The sequence below is a fragment of the Corylus avellana genome, chromosome ca10 (assembly GCF_901000735.1).
Source record: "Corylus avellana chromosome ca10, CavTom2PMs-1.0".
Classification (NCBI taxonomy): Eukaryota; Viridiplantae; Streptophyta; class Magnoliopsida; order Fagales; family Betulaceae; genus Corylus; species Corylus avellana.
The window spans coordinates 20,842,436-20,865,016 of record NC_081550.1 but is presented as its reverse complement, the minus strand read 5'-3'; the positions used below and the strand labels follow the sequence as shown (position 1 = coordinate 20,865,016).

Sequence of the window (22,581 nt, the reverse complement as noted above, 5' to 3'; positions counted from 1 at the left end):
CTCATGTTCTTCTTCATTTTCACCCGGGGTTCGAGAATCATGACGGCGTTTCCACAGGTATAGTGGAACTAATGCAGCAAAGAGAAGCACAGAGAGAATCACAACAAAAAGTTCCTCCATCTTTCAATTCAGACTTGAAAATTCTTCGAGAAGGAAGTCAGAGTGATACGGGTCTGGACGCTAAAGACGTTTACAGAGGGAGAACATGCTGCAGAGAGAATTTAACCATCTAGAGAAAATAACAGGACAGAAACGACGTCGTCCGTAGCACTCTACGTTTTCTGTAACATCTTTAACATTCTATTCTTGAAACAAGTGTTAAAATAATTGATAACATTCTATCAAAAAAATAATAATAATAATAATTGATAACATTAAATAAGAAAATCAAATAATATATTAACATCAAAGTCATTCTTAAAATAAAATTCTCATGCAGAGATTTTTTTTTTTTTTTAGAAAAATCGAATGCATTTTATTAAAGAAATAACATAAGCACAACGCTTTAAGAGATGTTATCAAAAATACAATAGAGAACTTTCTCAATAAGATGTTGTTTCATGCTTAAAAATAAGGCTTCTTTTACTATACAGCCGAGGATGAAACTACACGCAGACAGGGGTGGGCCATGGCCACCTCCAATTTTGAATTTTTTTATTATTATTATTATTAAATATGCTTTAAATGTGAATTTGGGCCTAAAGTTATTAGTTCGGCCAGACCCATTAAAAGGCAATCCAAAGTTAGGCCTTGGACCATAAAAAATGGTTCAAAACTTTTAAGTTTTAATACACTTTACATTCTGGGATTAAATTGAAAATTGAATTATATTAAAAAATAATTATTTTTTATTTTGTTTATATTTTCTTAACATTGAATGAATACTAATTTTATTTTTTTTATATATTAATTTAGTCTTTAATTTTAATATATTTTTCATCAATTATTTAGTCCTATATTTAAATATTTTTAATTCATATTTTGGCCTCTTCTAGTCACTACTCATTGTTAACGGTAGGAAAAGGTGCAAGAGCAGAACTATAATATTTCGTTTTGGGTGGGCAGAATTTTAAACAAAAATTTGGGGGCAAAAACTAATTTTTAATATATATATATATATATATATATATATATATATATCTCATTGGAAACAAAATGGCGCTGTCATGGAGGGAAGATCTTTGAAGGTGTGGACGGATAATTACAGTGATCATGTGACAATTGAGATAAGGTTGACAGTGACGGTTAGGATAGAGTATATAAAAAATATATAATATATATTTTAGAAATGCCGGGTGTTTTTTTGGGATTTTTTTTTTTTTTTTTTCGTGTTATCTTGATTTTATGTAAAAATTATTTTACAAAAAATAAAAAAGAAAGTTGCTCTTATTTTTCTCATTTTGTTTTTATAAAATAATTTTTAAATAAAATGGAGAGGACACAAAGAAAACACTAGAAAAACACTTAGCATTTTTCTATTTTTTTATATTTAATATCAAGTTAATATTAACTACTTTTTTTTATTTAAGTGTTGACCATATATTTGTATTTACTCATTATCTTATAAATATGGACATTTGTATTGTAGATAAATAAGTCAATGAGCACAATGTAGTTCTTAGAGTTATTTCGAGTGGTAGACAGGTGTCTAACCACCTATAAGTTACTTGTGTTATTTTTCTCTACAAGTTAAGCAAGTCAATGTAGTTCTTAGGACTATTATGAGTGGTGAATGTAGGTGTTTAATAGGGGTGGAAAGATTAACCGTTCACCAACTACCTATCAACTATTATCAAACCGTCACTGACCAACAGCTAACTTCTGACGGTCATTAGGAGGAATAAAAATACTGTTTTGATGTTGGTTTGGTAGGCGGTAGAAAAAATAATAATTTGTCGATTAATCGAAAATTAATCGATTTTTTTAAGTAAACTTCAAATTTTATCTGGTAAGTTTTCTTATTGTGTTTGTCTAGCTAATTTGTAGTTGTCTGTTTGGTCTGTGATCCATGGATTTACTTTTTTTTGTTCATTTATAAAGCATATGCTTTATTGATTATGTAGTTAAAATGATGTTGATACATCTTAACATAAAAACTTGTAATCGACTTAACCGACCACCTATTAATCGAAAAAGTCAAACCTATTCCTTATCGATATGAAGTCGGTTAATTAAATGACTTAACCAACTTCCACGGTTTGATAGGCGAAAATGTCTCTATCGACACCGACCAAACCGATACCACTCCTAGTGTAATGTCTAATACTGAACCACCCATAAATTCTTTGTATTATTTTTTTTCTACAACCTAAGATATATTTTCACGACTAAGAGAAAAACGCTAGTCACATTTGTGACGTTTCTTCAAAAAAACTAGTTAATTTGAAATTTATTTATTATAAAGCTTAATTTCACTTATAATTAAGCAATGTGTAACTCATGACTATTTTTATAAATTACTGGACTTTATATAAATTATTTTAATATGAAATAAGGTGTTACAGTTGCATTAGCATAATAAGATAAATGTGTAATGAAATTGACGAGAATTTTAGAATTTTGTTATTTGAAAGCGTAATAATTGAGGTTATTTGTTAGGATGGCTACTGTTACAGTCTTGGCGGATAAAAAAGGGAATTGGTGTAATGGATGAGAAACCGTTTCCTGCTGTCACTCAAATTCCGTCACAGACAGCATCTGTCTGCCTTAAGCAGCTGCCACGCAATCATTCTTCACCACCGTGACCCAGCCACCTCTGGACTCGCCTGCACAAAGATGTAGCAGAAAAATCAAGTCAAAGCCAATAATTACAGAATCCTTGTTCATCTTCAAAATCTCGGATAGCGATACAGAGATACCCATTTGAACAGAGATTCTTCCACAATGGCTTGGTTCAGAAGCTTAATCCGAGTCACAGGTATCAAATCCAGAAATAGAGCGCCGAACACGTTTTCATTGGCTTCTCTGGCGAGCCTGAGCACCTGCACCGAAGCCACCAATAAGTACTCTGGCCTGGGGCCGACGGTGCCCTCGGAGAAGCCGAGGGTGGTTGTGGTGGGCTCCGGGTGGGCAGCTTGCAGGCTCATGAAGGGCCTCGACACCAACCTCTACGACGTCGTCTGCGTGTCTCCTCGGAACCACATGGTCTTCACGCCCCTCCTGGCCTCCACATGCGTGGGGACCCTGGAGTTCAGGTCCGTTGCCGAACCCATCAGCAGGATCCAACCCGCCATCTCTCGCGAACCCGGGTCCTACTTCTTCTTGGCCAATTGTACTGGCATCGATGGCGATAATCATTCGGTATGTTAGCTTCCCTTTTTGGGTTTGTTGGATTGTGGGAAAAAGATTTTTTGACTTTTTGTGAACATTGCGTTTAAAAAGCTCCTTTTAGAAAGTTTGATTGAATAGTAATCAAATGAGGAAAAAAAGGAAAGGGGAAATTGATTGAACTGAAATGTGGGTATGGAAGAATTGTAAGTAAAATTGTAATTTTTATTTGTTCCTGCTTTAAAAAAAGTTAGTCTTTTTGGCTGTCGTGAGGTAATGGGCTACAGTTTTGAATAGTCTACTTACACATATGTGGGTATATGGCAATCTTGGAGTTTTGAATTTCACAAAGGCTCAATTGTAAGAAATTTGGTCTTGGATAATTGAAGGTGCATTGTGAGACTGTTACTGATGGACCAGACACCTTGGATCCGTGGAAGTTTAAGATTGCATATGACAAATTGGTTATTGCTTTGGGGGCACAGCCCTTAACTTTTGGAATCCAAGGGGTGAAAGAACATGCGATTTTTCTTCGGGAAGTTTACCATGCCCAGGAAATTCGTAGGAAGCTGCTCCTAAACTTGATGTTGTCTGACGTGCCTGGTATGCTATTGCAATAAGGTTTTTTTTTTTTTACTTGAATTAAGAATGAGATCATATGAATTGAAAATGCAACTATTGAATTTGGGTTGGAGGCAGGCATTTCAGAGGAAGAGAAAAGCAGACTTCTACACTGTGTTGTTGTGGGAGGTGGTCCCACGGGAGTTGAGTTCAGTGGTGAACTAAGTGATTTTATCACAAAAGATGTTCGCCAAACACATGCGCATGTGAAAGACTATATCCACGTTACTTTGATTGAGGTTTGCTTAATAAAAACTTGAGCTATGAGATATTCTTGTACAAAGATTTCCTTTAAACTATTTTCTTTATAGTTATTGCTATCCACACAATCACCTTGCTTGAAAAAGGTTCTGTATTTGCTTCGAGGCATCACTATAACTATTATTGTGACAAAAAACCATTGCATTCTTGCAAAAGATGTTTTGAGGAAATATTGAGTAAATTGTTCTTGGATTAACAGGCAAACGAGATATTATCTTCCTTTGATGATCGCCTCAGGCATTATGCTACTAAACAGTTGACAAAGGTAAGGGATGCATGATTAATAGGAAGAACTTGTTTGTCCGTGTCTTAAAAATGTTGCTGTGGATTATCTATTGCATATTCTCAAAATGAGAGTTTTAGTCTGGTCTTTGTTGTGGAAGATAAAATTGTCAATTGTAAGAGGTAAAATCCAAAAGGAGCCATTTTTCTCTGAAAAGAACTTGGAGCTTCTCCTAAGGATATGTAAGACACCTCTCACTAACAACAATTGGGATATTCTACAACTGTGGACATTGCAATCATTAACCCCCCAACAACTAATCAACAACAATTCCCAAAATTTTAGTTATGGATCTATTCATTTAGTAGTTTCTCTCAGTCAGGAGTTCGTCTTGTCCGTGGAATAGTCAAGGATGTTAAAGCTCAGAAGTTAGTTCTTAATGATGGCACAGAGGTTCCATATGGGCTGCTAGTGTGGTCTACGGGTGTTGGTCCCTCTCCTCTTGTTAACTCTATGGAGCTTCCAAAATCTCCAGGTGGAAGGTTAGTCACTAGTTCTTTTTGGCTCATCACAATGCATTTTTACATCATTCTCAGTTCCATGTGAGGTTTTTGACCAATTCATACATGTAGTTATTAAACTGTTTTGATGGGGGAAATTTCCTATTCTGGTAAAGATGGTCCGAAATTAATCAACAAGGTCTCTAACTCATGGGACAATTGACTGGGAAATTCTGGAAATTGTTACCTTATAATGTCTTGAAGCATCAACCAAGTTGGATATCAGTACTTGTATAGTATTTAGGTCAATTTTAGTCTTGAAAATCTTTTTTTTTAGGTCAATTTTAGTCTTGAAAATCATTTTTATTGCCTCCTATACATCATATGTTTCTTGTTTCTTTTCTGATTTGGTTTTCCATTGGATGCCATAATGTTTGTTATATCACAATTCCATAGTACATTGGTTTTTTTTTTTGCTTTTTACTCCACGTATCTATCTTATTCATATTCAAATTGGTAGGCATGCTTTGAAAACAGCATAGGCATGAGAACGAGTTAACGGATCCTATTTGTGTTTACAGGATTGGTGTTGACGAGTGGCTACACGTTCCTTCCATGCAGGATGTGTTTGCGATTGGTGATTGCAGTGGGTTTCTTGAAAGTACTGGAAAACCAACCCTTCCGGCTTTGGCTCAGGTAAGAACAGCCTTTTTTATTTTTTGTGAAGATATTAGTATTCTTCCTGGCAAACTGTTGAAGTCGGAGATATCCTAGATGATTGCAGATTAGTGTTTGCATATTTCATGAATCAATAATATCCATAACATCCCACCTCATGTTTTGGAAGGTCAATCTTATTACTAAGATAAGATGACTAGTTATGTTATATTAAATTAGGGACTGAATTAAGTCTTTGTACTCCGAACCTCAAGGGGCTACCCCTATTTAAATAAGGTGGACAAAATAGTGTGATGCTTGATATCTGTTGATGGCAGTGTTGATTTTTCCCAAGAAGGTTGTTCAGCCAGGCAACATTTCTAGTGTGAAATTTCGTATCATGCTTGAAATAGCGATCTGGATTTTGAGTGGCCATGGTTTTTGCATAAGTGAATATGCTATTATGTTTCTCTTTGGCTGACAATTTTGTTACTGACTCTTTAATATACCTCCTTTTGAGTTTTCAAGGTTGCAGAGCGGCAAGGGAAATATCTATCACATCTATTAAATAGGATTGGTAAAGCTGGTGGAGGTCATGCCAACGGTACAAATGGCATGGAACTCGGAGATCCATTTGTTTACAAGCATCTAGGAAGCATGGCAACCATTGGCAGATACAAGGCTCTCGTAGATCTTAGGCAGAGCAAGGTGAGTTTCTAGTTATTCCTGGGCCTTCTCTCTTGAGCTATTAAGTTAAATTGGACCATGGACTGATGCAGCAGCAATTTTGCAGGAGGCCAAAGGATTATCCATGGCAGGATTTGTGAGTTGGTTTATTTGGCGCTCAGCATATCTGACTCGTGTTTTGAGCTGGAGGAACAGATTTTATGTGGCAATCAACTGGCTTACAACCTTCGTGTTTGGTCGTGATATTAGCAGAATCTAGATTTTGTAATTAAAGGTATCTTTAATCTTCTTGTTGGAGTCTATTCCTACTTTTCTCCCTCCCTATTCCTGATAGCTGGATGGCTGGTTTGCTGGGTGTGTGCTACTACTTGCAGGTCAGCAGCCATGGCACGTTTCCTTGGGATATGTTTCCTTGGTGTTGATGAGTGCAAACGACTATGTCGCCACATCTCCACATATACATCTTCATGGTGCGAGTCCTCTTTGAATTCGAAGATTATATCAAATAATGGACCTTTTTCTGGCACAGGCGTTAAGTGAAGAATACCTATTATTGTTTTTTTTTTTTAAACTACCATAACAGCCCACCTATTCGTTCCTAATGAAGTTGGGGTGCTGCTTATATGATGCATACAATTAAGTTTTTCTTTTTACCTCCCATGTATCTCTTGTTCGTTCATATTTTTTAAGTTGTTTTTATGCACTGGATCACAACTGTGAAAAAATGATAATGAAATATAATCCTCTCAGATTGATCGAGATGATCTGTTCTAATTTCTTCAAGTATCATCATCTATTCTCACAAGCTTGCGTTTATTGATGGCATATATTGCAGCGGCCAGAGCTCCTGTGTACCTGGGTTGGACCAGTGTTTCTTGTATGTTGTGTGTATTTGAATTGCACTTTTGTGCTTTTTTGTAATATTTCCGATTACTGGCTAACTGGTATTGCAGACTGCACAACCTTAACTAATGCATGTTTCTGTATTATGTAGCCAAGCAAAAGCTGGCACAAAATGTTCGGCTTTTCTCTTAATTCAAATCCATATATTATTCTATTGGGCAATGCTTAGCGAAAGAGATAATCCTTCACCACTAAATTATTGTGAAGCATATTTGCTTGGCATCAATGGTGGGTTAAAACGCCTCAAAGTTTTCAAGTCAATTATATGGCTTGTGTCTATATATATATAATTTTTTTCTGAGCAATACAGGGGCGAATTCCTAAAATAAGATCTTGTCAATCAAATAGCAGAATAGAATGAAAACGAACATTTATAAACAAGCCCCAGATAGCTGAAGCTTTTCAAGTAGTGGTTTCTCTATGACAGAAACATATAGATTTTTGATACAAAGATGGAAACCTAATTCGATGACATTCTATCAAGATTTGAGCAAAAGCAATCCAAGTGACTATCCAACAACACCCACTTTGGACGCATTTTTGCACCTTCGATCACATTGATTGACCCTCTAAATCCGGCTTGTGAACTACGACCACAAGTTTCCTAGGCCGTCTACAATTCCCGTGGAAGTCAACCTTTTGCTGATGAGATCTTTCAATTCAATTTCGCCAGGAAACCTGCCCTCATTCAGTTTAGAGAAAACCTACAATGTACAGAGCAGTATGAATGTGAGAATACTGCAATATCATTGACACACTGCAATGTAGTTAGTTGTCTAAAGAGAAAAACAGAAGTCATGGTGAACCCTCATATATGCACATCGTATCAGAAGTACATTGAAGAAAGCAAATGAAGAAATTTTAATCAACATAAAATTCAACTTTCAAGCACATCAAAGCAGGATAAAACGTCATCCCTGGAAATGGCATAAGCACAATTAACACAAAGTTGGAGTCTTTAAATGCTGGTATATCAAAGAGTAGCAGATTGTGAAGACCGACTACTAACAATATCATTGTATAACGGTGGATATGTAATCTGAAAACCTTTTAAGACAATTTAAAGCCTAGTGAAAAGAACCAAACGTCCAATCCATGGACATACGCTCGATGGTTACAGCCAATTGTTTGCATCAAAATCTGGTGTACAGGATGTGGTGAACACAAATGTTGACTGAAAATCTTTTTGATACATTTGTAAATGCACCAAAGGCATCATCATATATTTACCGTATTAAAAATGAGATTTTTGGTTCAACATATATTAGAATAAAACATATGACAGAGAAAAGGTTACCAACCAATTCATCGTTGAGGTAAACTTCAAAAGCCCCAGAGCTCTGCAGGAAGGACTGTGCTGCATTGCCAAGAAGCCAGAAGGTTGCAATGGTCCCAAATTTATTTGCACGCAAAGAATAATACCAAGCAGGCGGTGCAATAACTCCAAGCATAGGAAAAATGTGTTCACCCGCCACTACAATTGCAACAGCACCTATCTGAAAAAACGGAACCACTTTTGCTAGCAGACGCTTTGGCAAGCTCGGTGGATAATTTGCAAGTACAACATCAATTCCAGGGAAAGCAGTGTCCAACATCTTCTTCATTGTCACCGCAGACCCCCTATGAAATGTAACACAAAGCAATGAATTAGAAATATAGTTTAGGTATTCACATGAACAGAAATACACAGAGTTATGCTGCAAAGTTTTGCAACACTAGCACACCGCCAACCACGAAAAACTCAAAAGCATTCCAAACTAGTTCTAATTAACTTCCAATCATAGTTCCCAAAACAACTTGTTGATAGATGAAGCCCATGGATAGGCAATTACTTTTTTTCCTTGATATTTATTGTTTGTCAAATTAAGTGATTGCAAAGAATAATTTCACAGGTTTAGAACAGAATCACGGATACCCACAATTAGATTTCAGATGATCAAGGTGTTCTCTTTCTTTTTGGATTTTGTCCATAAGAATCTATAATCCGTAACACTAATTACAATTGAAAACACCCAACATGCACACCATAAACATGCAAGAAATTAAATTCTATGATAACGAAGAATGTAATTCAATCTAGACCCCCCAATCAAAAAGCACAAAGCCACCACTAGCAATAAACAAATCGCCAAAATCAAGCAAAAAAAGAAGAGAGGAAATTTAAGATACCTGTAAGAGCAAGAAGCACAGAAGTTGATGTTGACTGTGTTGCCAAGACCGATCCCTCCAACACCGCTTGTCTTCTCCAATACAAATACAAACAAATGAACTTTAGGGGAAAAAAAAACCCATATGGCATAAACTCATGAAATTAGATACATAAATAAAATTACCTGTGAGGGAAAGTCCAGGTTTTCTTTGGTAACGGATGGTGGCGGGAGGTGGTGGTGAGAGTGAGGGATGGGCTTAGGCGGTGGCGGTGGCGGCGGAGTGAAGAGGGTTAAGAGATCAGAGAAGAAGAGGAGGAGCGGTAATCCCAGCAGAAGCAACTGTGTCCGATCCATCGCTCAACACAAACAAGCACCAAGAGAGAGCGGCCGACTGAAAAGCTGAAACCTGGGACCTGAAAATAGCTGATGTGACTCTATTGCGTCTGCTTCCGAGGTCTACTATTTTTTTTTTTTTTTTTCTTTTTTCTTTTTTCTTTTTAAGCTATTTGTTTTAACTATTTTTTTTATTTAATTTTTTTTTTTAAGGAAAAATTATTTTAGTCTCAGATGAAAAATGACAAGCATAAAACTCTTATATTACAGAGTAAAAGCTATGAGAAAATCATAGTCGAATCTACAAGGTTACAAGTCATAAATACATACATAACAATCTGACATTCAATAACTATCTATGACATCAAAATTCGCTAACTCATAACTAATTTTCAGTTGTAACAACAGATTTGTTTCAGACAAACCCAACTTAATGTATAAGTAGCTCATATTCCTCAGACCTGAGAACAGAAAACATCATGCCAAAACTCATTCTCGTTAACCCAAAATCCAAAAATAAAAAAATAAAAAAATAAACATTTTCTATTTAATTAAAATGTTAGATTAGACAATGAGAAATAGCCGAGGAAAAAAATTAGGAAGAAGGTATCAAGAGATTTTATTAGTTTAATTAGTTAAAATTAGTATAGTTTTAAACTATACACTTTTATCAGTGAATCTTTCTCTCCTTTTATTTTTATTTTTTTAATACAAGCAATAAGATTGACTCCATAATATTTGTTTTAGTGAAGTTATAATGGAAGAATCACCTTGTGCTTTGACCCTTTCCTATTTTAAGATTTACATTTTTTTTTATTTTTCTATCAAATTATCTCGTGCTTGGTCTTTTTTTCAATTCAATGCCTCCATCTCATTCCGTCAAATTTATCTGAATTATATAAAAATACAATTATGTCCTTTAGATTAAAATTTTTTATATATATTGCAAAAGCATTGAAAAATGAGGATAAGTGAAAGATTTTTTTTTTTTTTTTTCTTTTCTTCCTAGCCCCACCTTCACAGCTCCATATCCAAAAGTGATTTGTTCAAAGTCAAATCAAATCAAATGTGCAGATAAAATTGGAAAAAAAAAAAAAAAATCCATAGGATTTCATGCAATAGTCTTTATTACTTTGTAATAAGACAACCGAGTTGTCCGAGCAATTGGACAGGAACTAGGAATTTTGTAATAAGTGATTTTTGTTTTATGATGTGTGATTTTTAATTAATTATACTATTTTTTAAAAACATTAAAAATGTAAAAAAAATTTATTTGAACAAGTAAGTAGGGCTAGCGTCCATAGAAAATTTTTTGTTTCGCCAAAATGTTGGTCAAGTTGAAAATTTCGCTAAATTTTTGTCCTGACACCGATAGTCAGTAAAGTCGGTATATGAAAAAATTGAAAATTATCAGCAAAGTCGGTCGGTAGGCGGTCGATAAAGTCGGTTCGGTTAACAAATTTTATTTCGCTTACCAAACCGAATTTGTCGAAAAGAAAAAAAAATGTTTTGCCTACTGCCCATTGGTTAATCGGTGTCGATAAAAGTTGGTCGGCTATCAATCCGTAGGCGGTCGAAAGTCAGTAGGCGATAAATTTGCCCAGGCCTACAAGTAAGGTTAAACATTGAGAATTTGAGAGTATAATGCTCTCCATTTGAAGTGAAATGAAAAGAATTTATTTTATGGTCTAAATATTGTTTTATTACATTTAATGGGTAGATAATTTCATATTATTTGTTAAAAAAAAATTATATATATATATAATATGGACCGTCAAAATCTCAAGAATAAACCCATAAAAAATTATCTTTTTTAGTCGTGTTTTCAAAAAAGCAAAAAAGAAAAACAACCGTTGAATGAACTACGTTTAGTCTTCCCTCAAAGTCAATACTCTGACTCTTCCTTCCCACGAAGCTCCAAGCCTCCAACGCGGTGCTTCGCAGAGATAATGCACAGACCCCAAAGACTCCATCTAAATTGGGAAAATTGCACAAGAGTCAACCAACTCTAGCATGCCACTCTCGCCGTGAAATGACGTCGCCACAACCGGCGCATCCATCGTCGACGTCGGCGGCAATAGAATCCATCAAGCGCTCGCTCTCCGAGCTCTGCGTCTCCGCCGACGAGCACCGTTTCTCGTTCGAGAACCCTCGCCGGTTCTCGGCCTTCGCGAACCGACTCCAGGTCCTCCTCATCCATCAGCTCCTCCGCTCGGTCCAGTCGTCGGACTCCCTCCCCGCCGCTGCAACCACCGCGCTCAAGGGCGTCGCCGCAGACCTCAGCGCCGCCGCAGAGACGACGTTGCTCTACGCCAAGCGCAGCAAGATCTTCGTCCTCGTCCACTGCCAGTCCCTCCGCGAATCCCTCCAGAAGCACACGCTCGCCATCGCCGCGTGGCTCGCCCTCCTCGACTCCGCGCTCGCCGACCTCCCTGATCTCCGCAAGAAAATTGCCGATCTCTCCCGAGACATGAAGCAAGCTCAATTCATCGTATCTCTCTCTCTCATGCACTTTCCCTTATAGAATATATATAGTGTACGGATTTCTTGAATCGAATTTTAATTTTTTTTGGCAGGTAACAGAGAACGAGGAGCGAGTGCAATGCACGCTACAGAAGGAGGGGCAAGGGAGACGAACGAGCAAAGCAGTACAGAGCGCGATAATCATGGACTTAGCGCGAGCTCTCGGGATCGACTCTGATAACTTCTCCGAGATATCGGTGCAGGTCAAGCTCTTCAAGGCGGATCTGACTCAGTCCAGTTCCGTGTCGGAGAGGCGGATTCTGGCCTCTCTCGAGACGATTCTCAGCAACCTCGCGGTCCAGCCCGATATCGTGACGCAGAAGCTGGATTTGGATTTCGAAGAACACGACTCGGTATCGGTGCCGCAGATATCGTTGCCGTTCAAGAATTTTCTGTGTCCGTTGACGAAGGAGGTCATGAAGGAGCCGGTGGTGCTGGAGTCGTCTCAGAACTACGAGCGCTCCGCGATCAAGTACTGGTTCGAGCGCTGCATAGAGGACGGTCGTGACCCGAGCTGCCCAGTCACCGGGCAGGTGCTGGAGTCGCTGGAGTTGAAGCCGAATATCGGGCTGGCCGGCGCGATCGAGGAATGGGTGAACCGGAATATCGAGGTACAGGTTAACTCGGCGGCGCAGAGGCTTGGGGAGGAGTCAATTTCGGTGGATAATCATGATGGCCTTGAGAAGGTGCTGGATAGTGTGTACAAGATTTCGGAGGAGTACCCCAGTAGTAGGTACAAAGTGAGGAATGCTGGGATTGTTGAGCTTGTTATGAACTTGCTTAAGAATAGTTCCAAGAGTATTGGGACACATTTGAGGAGCAAGGCGCTTATGATTTTGCTTACAATGGCCAAGGATGAAGAAAGCAAGGTGAGAGTTTACGTGGGTCTTGGTTTGGGGTTTTCGCATATTGATTGCGTAGCATTTTTGTTAATCTTGGGATTTAGTTGATTGAAATCAAATAGTTCTTGTTACTTGTAAATTATCACTTATCTCAAAAACCTAAACTGATAAGAGATGATGAGTTAAATCACTTAACTATTATTCTAACTTGCATATTCCTATTGCGCATTTCACAATTTGCTTGTATTTCTAAGAGTAAAACATAGGGATTGCTAAGAACTAGTTTGAAGTTGAAGATTAACAGCGTTTTGCTGTGTAATCTGCTCGAAAATTCAATACCATACATTTTAAACTATGTCAGATACTATTATCTTAATGTCACCTCCAGCGAATAGTGTGCAAGTTACAACCATGAGAAATATGCAATAAGGGATGTATTAAACTGTTGTTAATTGATTGACAACATCTTGGGTCAATTATAGAGAACCATCTGTATGGTCCTTATGCATGTTGAATGCATATACCAACAGAGAGTACAGTTCTTATTTGTTAATTGTTTATTGGGGTTGTTGTTCTTTCCTTGAAGTTATAGTTTTCATGTTGAAGTGCTTCTTTTCACATTTCTTTCATTGAACACAATTTTGAAAATTAATTTTGTAATGCAGTACATATATTCTGGATATGTATCTTCGAGGAAGTATTTGTTTTCTTTATGCAAATATTTTTATTTTTTCTGGGCTGTAAATATTTTTCTTTCCTAGGGCCTTATGGTCTCTGATGCTATTGTTGTAATTTCTGATGATATATGTCACACTTATGTAGAAAATAATGCTTGAAGATGGTATCACTAGATTGGCCATACATAGTCTTATTGGGAGCTCAGAGAAAGAGAGAGAGTATGCTGTCAAGTTATTACTTGAATTCTCTAGGGATGAAGCTTGTTGCATAAAAATTGCATCAGAAAAAGGTGCTTTAGTTCTTCTCTCAAGCATGGTAGGAAATCCGGAGCATCCTGCTTTATCCAATCTAGCCGAGGAGGTCTTGAAGCAGATGGAGAGGGTGGAGGATAATATTCAGCCTTTAGCAGTAGCTGGGAGATTTGAACCCTTACTTAGTCGGCTTTGTGAAGGTATGTCTTATGAAGTTCCTGTTTCCGTGGTCAATAAATAGTTATATGTGATGTCATATATGTTAAGAGAGTACAAAATTACTTTGTAACTACCATTCATTTCTACGTAGCGCTGTATAATAGTACGCAGGGAAGAGGAGTCTCTTGAGATATTCGTCTTACTTAATATCAGCTGCACATTTAGTCTATAACAGATTTTTACAATCATATATTTACATTGGAATGTGGATGTTTTATTGGAACAGGTTCTGATGATGTAAAAATAGAGATGGCATCTATTTTGGGTAGGATGACCCTGACAAATACCAGCAAAGAACAAATTGCAAGGCAAAGTGCTCGAATACTAGTTGAATTGCTATCTAATCCAGATGGAAGGGCGCCAAGCTTGCAAGCATTGTGTAACTTGTCAGGGTTTGATGACAATGCTACTATCCTTGTTGACTGTGCTGGGCTTCCAGCTCTTACAGATATTCTGTTTGCAAATCAGGATACTTCACCTGACTTGAAGGAATTGGCTGCATCAACAATTGCCAACATTGTTTCAAATCCAGGGCACTGGGAGTTGGCATCTGTTAACAAGGAAGGACATTTAATGCAGTCAGAATCATTTATATTTAGTCTTTTGAGGCTTCTATCTGGTGTATCCCTTCAATGCCAAGTGTCTATTCTCCGTATCCTATATGGAATTGCATCATCTCCCCAGGCATCAGGTAATTCCTTGTTGGCAAAAATTTGTGTTTAAAGTAATTTTATTCCAGTCACCATGACATGTCTTCGTGTATAGGCAAAAATCTTTCTCTGGTTTCACTTGTTTATAGGAAATAAAACTGGGAAACAGATGTAGCTGATGCCATTGGAAGGGCATCATGTCAGCATGATTGTAATACTAGGAAGCTATATTTTTTTAAACTGTCCATATATGAAATTGGAGTTGCTTTGATTATCTCCTCAAAAGTGGTCTTTTAGAAACAAGATAAAAGGAAGAAGCCACTGTCCATCTTGAAGTACAGAATTTTTTATCTGAATACTCGCATCTTCTGCTGTAACCATTATGAAATAGGGGTTGTTAATCTAGTTTCCTGGATCATGACATTCTTCAATTTTATTCATCTTTATCTTCTCAGCAATTCTTGTAGCCTCTGGATTTGCAATTCTTTTCCTGAAAGCCTATAGTTAGCTTTCTTGTTGACTTCTTTTTGTTTCTGCTAAATCTTGTTACTTATCATGTTTATGGGTTTGCTGTTTAAATTGACCTCAAATTGCAAAACAGTAGGTGCAAAAATTTGGAATTCATGGTAGGTCAATATATGCTGTGAATTAAGTTTACTTTTTTCAAACTGTGTTTCATATTGACATGCTAAATACTTTAGATGGGACCTGTTGAATACAATTGCAAAACGGAGACGATTCTCCTGCATTTATATTAGGGTTATCCTGCCTCATTACATGTGATACCGATACCTTATAGAATGGAGATTTGGGTTTATTATAATCTAATAAAAATAGACCACATTTTCTATTTTTGCAGAGTTGGTAACTTCTAATATAAAATCTGGTGAAGGCATCAAAACCATTACATCATTTATTGAACACCCAGAAGTTGAACACAGAATTTATGCTTTCAAGCTTACAAGAGTACTCTCAGAAAGGTTTGGCCAAGATCTAGCAAGTGAGCTAAGACCTAACAAGCTTCCCCTGTTCAAAGACAAACTCTTAGACAACCAATCTACAGAAGGTGAGCGATCTGATGCTGCATGTATACTTGCTAACCTTTCCCTATCATCAGAAGAAGTGAAAACACTACTAGGAGCTAGTTTTGTAAGATGGACTGTTACTACTCTCAAGACCCAAAGGCGCAGTTCCAATGGGAGGGTTTCTCGACCTGTATTAAGGATGGTGGAGGGGCTTCTTGGACTTCTACTTCACTTCACAAGGAGTCTTGATTTGCAAACTCTTAGTATTGTCAGAGAGCATCGCCTTATGACCATTTTCTGTGAGCAGCTTCAGTTTCCTTCAAAACCAAGAGTGAAACAACTAGCTGCCCTTGGATTGAAGAACTTATCGGAGTGTGGAAGGTCACTTGCTGCTGCGGACTCAGAACCAACTCCTCCCAATGGATTCTGCTCTCCTTTAGTATTCATGTGTGGGAGGGCTTCTAATAAAGCTTCTGGATGTCCTATACATAATGCTGCATGTGAAGAAGATAGTCAGTTGTGCTTGCACAAGAGCAACTGTATCAAATCCCTGGTTGATCTTCTTGCAGATGAGGACACTGGTGTTCAGATTGCTGCAGTGGAGGCCCTTTCCACCCTTGTTTTAGATACCTCTAGCAGTTTCAAGAGAGCAGTTGATGAGCTTGAACAGCAGGGTGCAATCGATGCCCTGATCACTCTTTTCACCGAAGTTAGACCCGGAGAGCTTCAAGAGAAAACAATTTGGATGATAGAGAGGATATTGAGAGTGGAAAACCAGAATCAGCAGCTGGGGCTCAACCAGTCTTTGGTTAGGGCATTGGTGGAAGCCTTGAAACATGGGAATGCCAACACAAAGAGGCATGCTCAGGATGCCCTAACCAACCTAAAGCAGATATCAGGTGTTAGTGGAAAGGCCTCTAGTCAAGCTCGGTCATGGAGGTAGCTTCCGGTGACAAACCGTGGTTATACACTTGCACGGTGTCGATGTTGTATAATTAAACGATAATCTCACCCTGTATAGTTAGTCAAAACTGGCCCAATTGTATTCTTTGTTGTAAGGAATTACTGTATGATGTTTTTTAAGGTATCAGCCAAGTTGTTATAGGTTAAATCCGTTCCTCTCTTTCGGGAATTCTTAATAATCTGAGATTGGAAATAATGGTCTGGGATGGGATGGACTCAAACTGTTAGGATTTACTACAGGTTTGCTTCATAATGTAACACGTTTTGTTATTTGTTAAATCTGCTCAATTGCATTCTGTGTGAAGTTCTTCTCTCTCTCTCTCTCTTCAATTTGGTTCATAATAACACTAATTAAAACGATAAAGGCCATTGACTACTGTTGGTGTCATCAACTTTTGGTAAAGATCCTAACCATAAGCAATTTTGCATAATTTGAAGTCTCAATACAAACATGGGTTTTAACTAAGCGAGAAAATTTAGCTTGACTATTGTTAACCTTAGTCAATTGTGGCGAAAGTTTCTGTTTTCAGATATTCTTAAAACTCTACTTTGATTCAAACATTTGTGATCTGATCAATGGTTTAAGGACTCGGCCATGTTTGTTAAGAGAGGCGAACATAATGAGCATATATAAGGAGGGGAGGACCCATCACTATGCCTGCATTCACGTACCTTTATTTAGGGTGCGTTTGGAATTGCAATTTCGCAAAAATAATCTGCGTTTTTAAAAGATATCACAAAACATAAGACATTTGGTATTGCGATTTAAAAAACACTTAATTTAAAATAAGAAAAAAATCTACGATTTCTATAAGCAGGTTAGGAGTGCTTATTTGAAAAAGTGCGAACTTTAACCGAAATTACGATTTCTCATAACAAATAGTTAATAAAAAAATACTTTTTAATATGTTTTACCAAACGACTTTATGATTTTAAAAAGTAGCGATTTCAAAAACCCAATTTTTAAAATTGTGTTTATTGAAATCGCAATCCCAAACAGACTCATAGACTTTGTTAATTTACTTTTTCTCCTACCCTCATTGACTTAAGCATTGGAGATAATTCCAACGAACTTCTGGTGAATGTTTCTAACATTCCATCTTCTTTTCAGACTTATTATAGTAGTGCTTAGTGTGTGATCACCATATCAACAAAGTTGCAATTCCTTTTCCATGATGCATGGATTAATTCAATATATTATTTGGTGATAGTAAATGTTAAATTATTAACTTTACTCATGTTTTTGTCCATTTCAACAAGCGAGAAAAAGTATTAAAATTCAATTAAATTATTAAATTTATTCTTCTTATCCGTTTAAGTTCTTAGAACAAATAATAATTTAACGACAAATAATAGATCCACTACTTGGCCGCAATTTTGGACATACCAAAACAAGAAAAGGTCGGTGTCGTGATGTTTTCAAAACGACAAAAGTCGCTGGTCGCTGTCATATCCATGCAAGTTTTTAACAATGTTCATGTGTAAATACAGTTTTAACTACTGTAAGATTAACAATTCACTCTTGGAGTCCAATCATGTTTTGTCTCTAGTCGATTCTCTTTTTCTCGCATGTTCTCTGAATCCAAACACTTGGCAATCAGATTTGACGATTTGGGTTCATTGTATTCGCCCTGTGAGCAATCCATCCAAAGGGAGAAGGCGATGGCTTCTCAGTGTCCATTCTTTGCTTAACAAAGTGCAAATGACAAGAAAGAAGTGGTGTTTCCTTGTCGTAGTTAAAGAACAAACACAATTTTCCGACCCAAAACAAGATTGTCCCTCTCTCTTCAACAGCTATGAATTATCATAATCATTATGCTTACGAGAACGCGGCTTTGTGTGTACCTTCTTTGAACTTTGAACTCTCCCCTAACCTACTTATCGCTTTCGGTTTTCGTCGTGTTAGAATATTTGATATTATCCTTGTTGATTTATTTTCTTATATGTTCTAAGGGTCAAATTTGAAAAAGAGCAAGAAGAAATGGTTCGATCCTCGTATTTTTATTTTTTTTCTCTTTCACTACTTATAAATTTCCTCTATTTATAGAAACTATTGTAACATAATTCATAAGAAGCTATTTCTGTTTTGTTCTCTCTTTATTTAATAAGAAAAGAGAAATGTTATGGATCAATATTTTCTTCATATTTGGCTAATATTCTCATATAAATCAATCATTAGATTTGTGAATTTATGTGTACTTCATATAAGTCAATGGTAGATCTCACAAATCTAATGGTTAATCTATTGAATTTATAAAAGAATATAAGTCAAAAACTTGTTGACTCCTAGCATTTCCTCTTACTTGAACTATGCTGCTGAAAACCCTACCTAAAAGACACAAAGAACAATAAGCCTAGATAAAAGGAGAAGAGTTGTAGCTTGCTTAGGTATTCTCGCATTTTTTTATATAACATATACCAATGAATGAGTTACAAATCACTTTGATAAATCTCTCTTACTAAAAGATTTGATACCCTAATTTTATTTTATTTTATTTTTCTTTTTACAAACTTAAATATTAGAAGTGGTTACACCGTAGCTAAGAACCTCTACGACCCTTCGTCTTTCCTGCGGGCAACTCTTCCTTAAAGTGCTTGGCGTGCAACTACTATGTCAACTATATAAAAGACTTTTAATGTGTGAAAGTGTGAAGGGCTTCTCTCTCCCATCATACTATAAGACAAAAAAGGTCAAGGGTGTCCGTACAGATCCCCAAAAACACCTGAGGTGTGAGATCCACTTGTTAGCTTCCTGGCCATTGATCATGAAGCTGAAAAATCCAAAATACGAAGTGCACTGCAGCTTCTTTAAATTTATTTAAAACGACGACCCAAGATCTATCGAAGCAAAAATGCAGCACATTCAGATTGGGAGGTTGATGGTACAAATAGGCCAGCGAGAGGATATAAATAATCACATTGAGATTGGGAGGTTGATCCATCAACAGGCCTGCGAGGATATAAAAAATTGCAAATGGGTGCATAAGAAGGAAAAATGATCCTCTCCATTTCAAAATCCCTCTATTTCCTCTATTTAGTACATTTTGAAAGGTAGTGTTGTCCAAAATTTTTAATGATAGTATTGCATTAAATACAATACCCTTCAAAATGCACTAAATGGAGGATATGAAAGGATTTTGAAATGGAGAGGATTCTTTTCCAGAAAGAAGGGCTTTGGAGTCGTTTCCATCACTATTTAGGCCATTCAATGAGTCTATTGGGGAGGAAGTGGTTAACTTGATCTGTCCCGATCTAGGGTTAGATTGGTCTAATTTGTTGAAACTAGTGATTCATATTCTCTCATACATAAAGAATAATATCGGAATACTAGTGGTTGGCCAAGTAGATGGAGTGGACTGAACAGAATGAAGCTTCACTGGTATTTTTAGATTTTTCAAAATACGTTTATACAATTACTCGCACTCTCCTGTGGACATAAGTACCTTGTCGAACCACATAAATCCGTGTCTTGACTCTCTCTTTTCGATTCCATATTATTCATCATTATTGTACACAGTAACAATATAATTGAAAATTTGGGGAGTACATTGTTGATTAATGTGGTAGTTTGATGAAAATATATAAATTTTTCCCTTGTTATTTATTACTATCTATTATAATCATTTCCTATTTTTTCTTCCAACTCAATCTTCTAAATTTGACCACTTGCGGTGGTGGTTCAATAATTTCAAAGTAATTTTCATGTGGTTAATTAGGCATGCACTATGGAAAGAGTTCGAAATCTGAAATGTGAATCACTCACTGCTGATTAGTGTTAACGACCTTGGGTCACACTGATATCCTAGTAGCTAGGGCTGAGTCATGTTATAGTTCAATTAGTTTTGAATGAGCGCCTATAATTATTTGTTGTCTAGATTCCTTCCGGGCAATTCTAGACTTCTAGTTGATCGTTCTCCCTACCCTTTTAATTAAAATATATATATTGAGCACTTAAAAGATACACAACCTAGTAACAAACCTACGTGAAATAATGGATCTCACGATGATAATGAAAAGTTATTCTAGCAATATATTAACCTTATTATTAAGAGATCACTTGCAAAAATATACACCTCTTCATTTTCTTCTATTCTTTTTCTCGTTCTTTATTCCTTTCACCCAAACAAAAAGTAAAATACCATCATGGTTTCATTACTGTTGATTAGACCCTCATTACTTTGAGAATTAATTTATTATATTTATTTATCCCCCGATCTGTCTTCCAATCTTTAGTCATTTTTTTAAATTCGTTTCAAATTTTCCTTTCTCTATATTCTATGCTTTAAAAAACAACTAAAACTATGAACAATTAGCCAATTAGGGTTAGTTGATTAAAAAGTTATATTAAATACATTCATGCAAATTGACTTTTTATTTATTTTTAGGTGTTTGCATGTTGTAATGGGTTTCCTAAGCTTATATTATTATTGTTTTGAAAAAAGAAAGCAGCCCTCTTCTTTTTTTTTTTTTTTTTTTGACATGTCTGCACAAGAGAGGGGAGAGAGATTCGAACTAGTAACATTCACTTCATTAAGTGTGGTCCCAGCCGATTAAGCTACTTCTTAGGGACAAAATAGCCCTCTTTTGAAGAGCCCTAGCTGGTTTGAATATTGAGAAATATCATGTATTAATTGTCACCCTTGCATCGATTTATCTCTTTAAATTGCGATTGCCTATTCAGATGTGGAACATGAATTAACTCTTTTTCTTTTTTTCTTTTTTTCTACTGAGCTTAGTGCAGAACATGATTGCACCACATAATTAGTATGATTAATTGGAATTTGTCGAGTGCCCACTAGGAATTAAAAACCCAAACTTAAGTGTTTGTTTATTATTTAGCAGTTTTAAAATATGAGTTTTGAAGAAATAATAATTTCAAAAGAAGACGTAATTTTAAAAAAAAATTACAATTGAGAGTTTGATAAAATCGTAATTTAGCTTTCCAAATTGTGCACTTTTGAAGACGCTCTCTCTCGTCTACTACACAAAAACGTGATGTTAAAAAAAAAAAAAAAAAAACTTTTTAGAGTCTAAAATATCCCAACTACACTCCAATCCGAGGTCTACCGTATAACACTTCTTTTTCTTAATCACCTACGATTCACAAAAACACAAGGCTTTATAGAGACCCGCCGGGCTACTCCAACAAGGATTTTGATGCTTAAATTAGTATGGGCCTTTAGTGAGGGGTTAGGAGAAAATATATATTGTGTGATGGTTTTTTAAAAGAGTCTAAATTATTACCTGATTTTGGTGCTATATATATATATATATATATATATGGTCTGTTTGGGCTGTACAAGGCTTTTCCAGATTTCGGGAATTCGGACCCCTCTTCTTGTGCCACGCAAGCTATCATACTATGGTGGCCAGGGATTTTGACCCCTCTTCTCTAGGGGTGTCAAGGCGGTTACGGTTAGCCGTTATTGGCAATAACCGTTAACCGTAACCGCCTTAGCGGTTAGTAAATTTCACTAACCGCAACCGCTAACCGCTAAAATAGATAACTGCTCACTAACCGCTTTTTCAAAATTGAGCTTTTTTTTTTGCTTTTTGGGCTTTCTTTTGGGCTTTTTTGGCTTCTTTTTTTTGGGCGTTTTTGGGATTTTTTTTTACCCTCAAATTTTTATTTTATTTTTGTATTTTTAGTGTCTTTTTGGGCCCAATTGCTATAAAAAGAGCCCATATTGAAAAATCAAAAATATTTAACCCAAAATTTACATTTACTTGTACTTTAAAAAAATTTCCTTAAATATTAAATCATAACCGGTTAACCTTTTTTTTTTAAAAAAAAAAAAAAAAATTAAAAAAAAAATTCAACACAACAT

The 22,581-nt window shown here is 36.3% G+C and overlaps 3 protein-coding genes across 4 annotated transcripts; 2 read left to right on the top strand and 1 right to left on the bottom strand.

Moving 5' to 3' along the window:
* The first annotated feature begins 2,678 nt into the window (after positions 1–2,678).
* On the top strand, positions 2,679–6,975 carry LOC132163766 (internal alternative NAD(P)H-ubiquinone oxidoreductase A2, mitochondrial). Its single transcript, XM_059574138.1, has 9 exons — positions 2,679–3,300; positions 3,657–3,870; positions 3,967–4,127; positions 4,349–4,414; positions 4,751–4,914; positions 5,454–5,568; positions 6,058–6,237; positions 6,323–6,490; positions 6,591–6,975. Exons 1-8 carry the CDS (start codon positions 2,884–2,886, stop codon positions 6,473–6,475), a joined length of 1,470 nt encoding a protein of 489 aa, XP_059430121.1. The 5' UTR covers positions 2,679–2,883; the 3' UTR covers positions 6,476–6,490; positions 6,591–6,975.
* Positions 6,976–7,472: 497 nt separating this feature from the next.
* On the bottom strand, positions 7,473–9,717 carry LOC132163767 (selT-like protein). Of its 2 annotated transcripts, none has more exons than XM_059574139.1 (4): positions 9,453–9,717; positions 9,289–9,362; positions 8,421–8,739; positions 7,473–7,823 (listed from the first exon to the last, which is right to left on the bottom strand). In XM_059574139.1, the coding sequence occupies exons 1-4, from the start codon at positions 9,621–9,623 to the stop codon at positions 7,707–7,709; spliced, it is 681 nt and encodes a 226-aa protein (XP_059430122.1). In that variant the 5' UTR covers positions 9,624–9,717; the 3' UTR covers positions 7,473–7,706. The 2 variants fall into 2 exon arrangements, with proteins under 2 accessions (XP_059430122.1, XP_059430123.1); XM_059574140.1 differs by having other exon boundaries at positions 9,289–9,359.
* A 1,741-nt stretch (positions 9,718–11,458) lies between these two features.
* LOC132163627 (U-box domain-containing protein 44-like) lies at positions 11,459–17,049 on the top strand. The gene is made up of 5 exons (XM_059573990.1): positions 11,459–12,093; positions 12,179–12,994; positions 13,790–14,096; positions 14,342–14,806; positions 15,625–17,049. Exons 1-5 carry the CDS (start codon positions 11,635–11,637, stop codon positions 16,731–16,733), a joined length of 3,156 nt encoding a protein of 1,051 aa, XP_059429973.1. The 5' UTR covers positions 11,459–11,634; the 3' UTR covers positions 16,734–17,049.
* The last annotated feature ends 5,532 nt before the right edge of the window (positions 17,050–22,581 follow it).

Excerpts from the sequence above, each read along its gene's own strand:
- LOC132163766 (XM_059574138.1), top strand. The coding sequence starts at position 2,884 with ATGGCTTGGTTCAGAAGCTTAATCCGAGTCACAGGTATCAAATCCAGA. Across the intron at positions 3,871-3,966 it reads GATGTTGTCTGACGTGCCTG|GCATTTCAGAGGAAGAGAAA; the intron begins GTATGCTATTGC and ends GGTTGGAGGCAG. Across the intron at positions 4,415-4,750 it reads CTACTAAACAGTTGACAAAG|TCAGGAGTTCGTCTTGTCCG; the intron begins GTAAGGGATGCA and ends AGTTTCTCTCAG.
- LOC132163767 (XM_059574139.1), bottom strand. The coding sequence starts at position 9,623 with ATGGATCGGACACAGTTGCTTCTGCTGGGATTACCGCTCCTCCTCTTC. Across the intron at positions 9,363-9,452 it reads ACCTGGACTTTCCCTCACAG|AAGACAAGCGGTGTTGGAGG; the intron begins GTAATTTTATTT and ends TTTGTATTGGAG. Across the intron at positions 7,824-8,420 it reads TTTACCTCAACGATGAATTG|GTTTTCTCTAAACTGAATGA; the intron begins GTTGGTAACCTT and ends TGTACATTGTAG.
- LOC132163627 (XM_059573990.1), top strand. The coding sequence starts at position 11,635 with ATGACGTCGCCACAACCGGCGCATCCATCGTCGACGTCGGCGGCAATA. Across the intron at positions 12,094-12,178 it reads TGAAGCAAGCTCAATTCATC|GTAACAGAGAACGAGGAGCG; the intron begins GTATCTCTCTCT and ends TTTTTTTGGCAG. Across the intron at positions 12,995-13,789 it reads CCAAGGATGAAGAAAGCAAG|AAAATAATGCTTGAAGATGG; the intron begins GTGAGAGTTTAC and ends ACACTTATGTAG.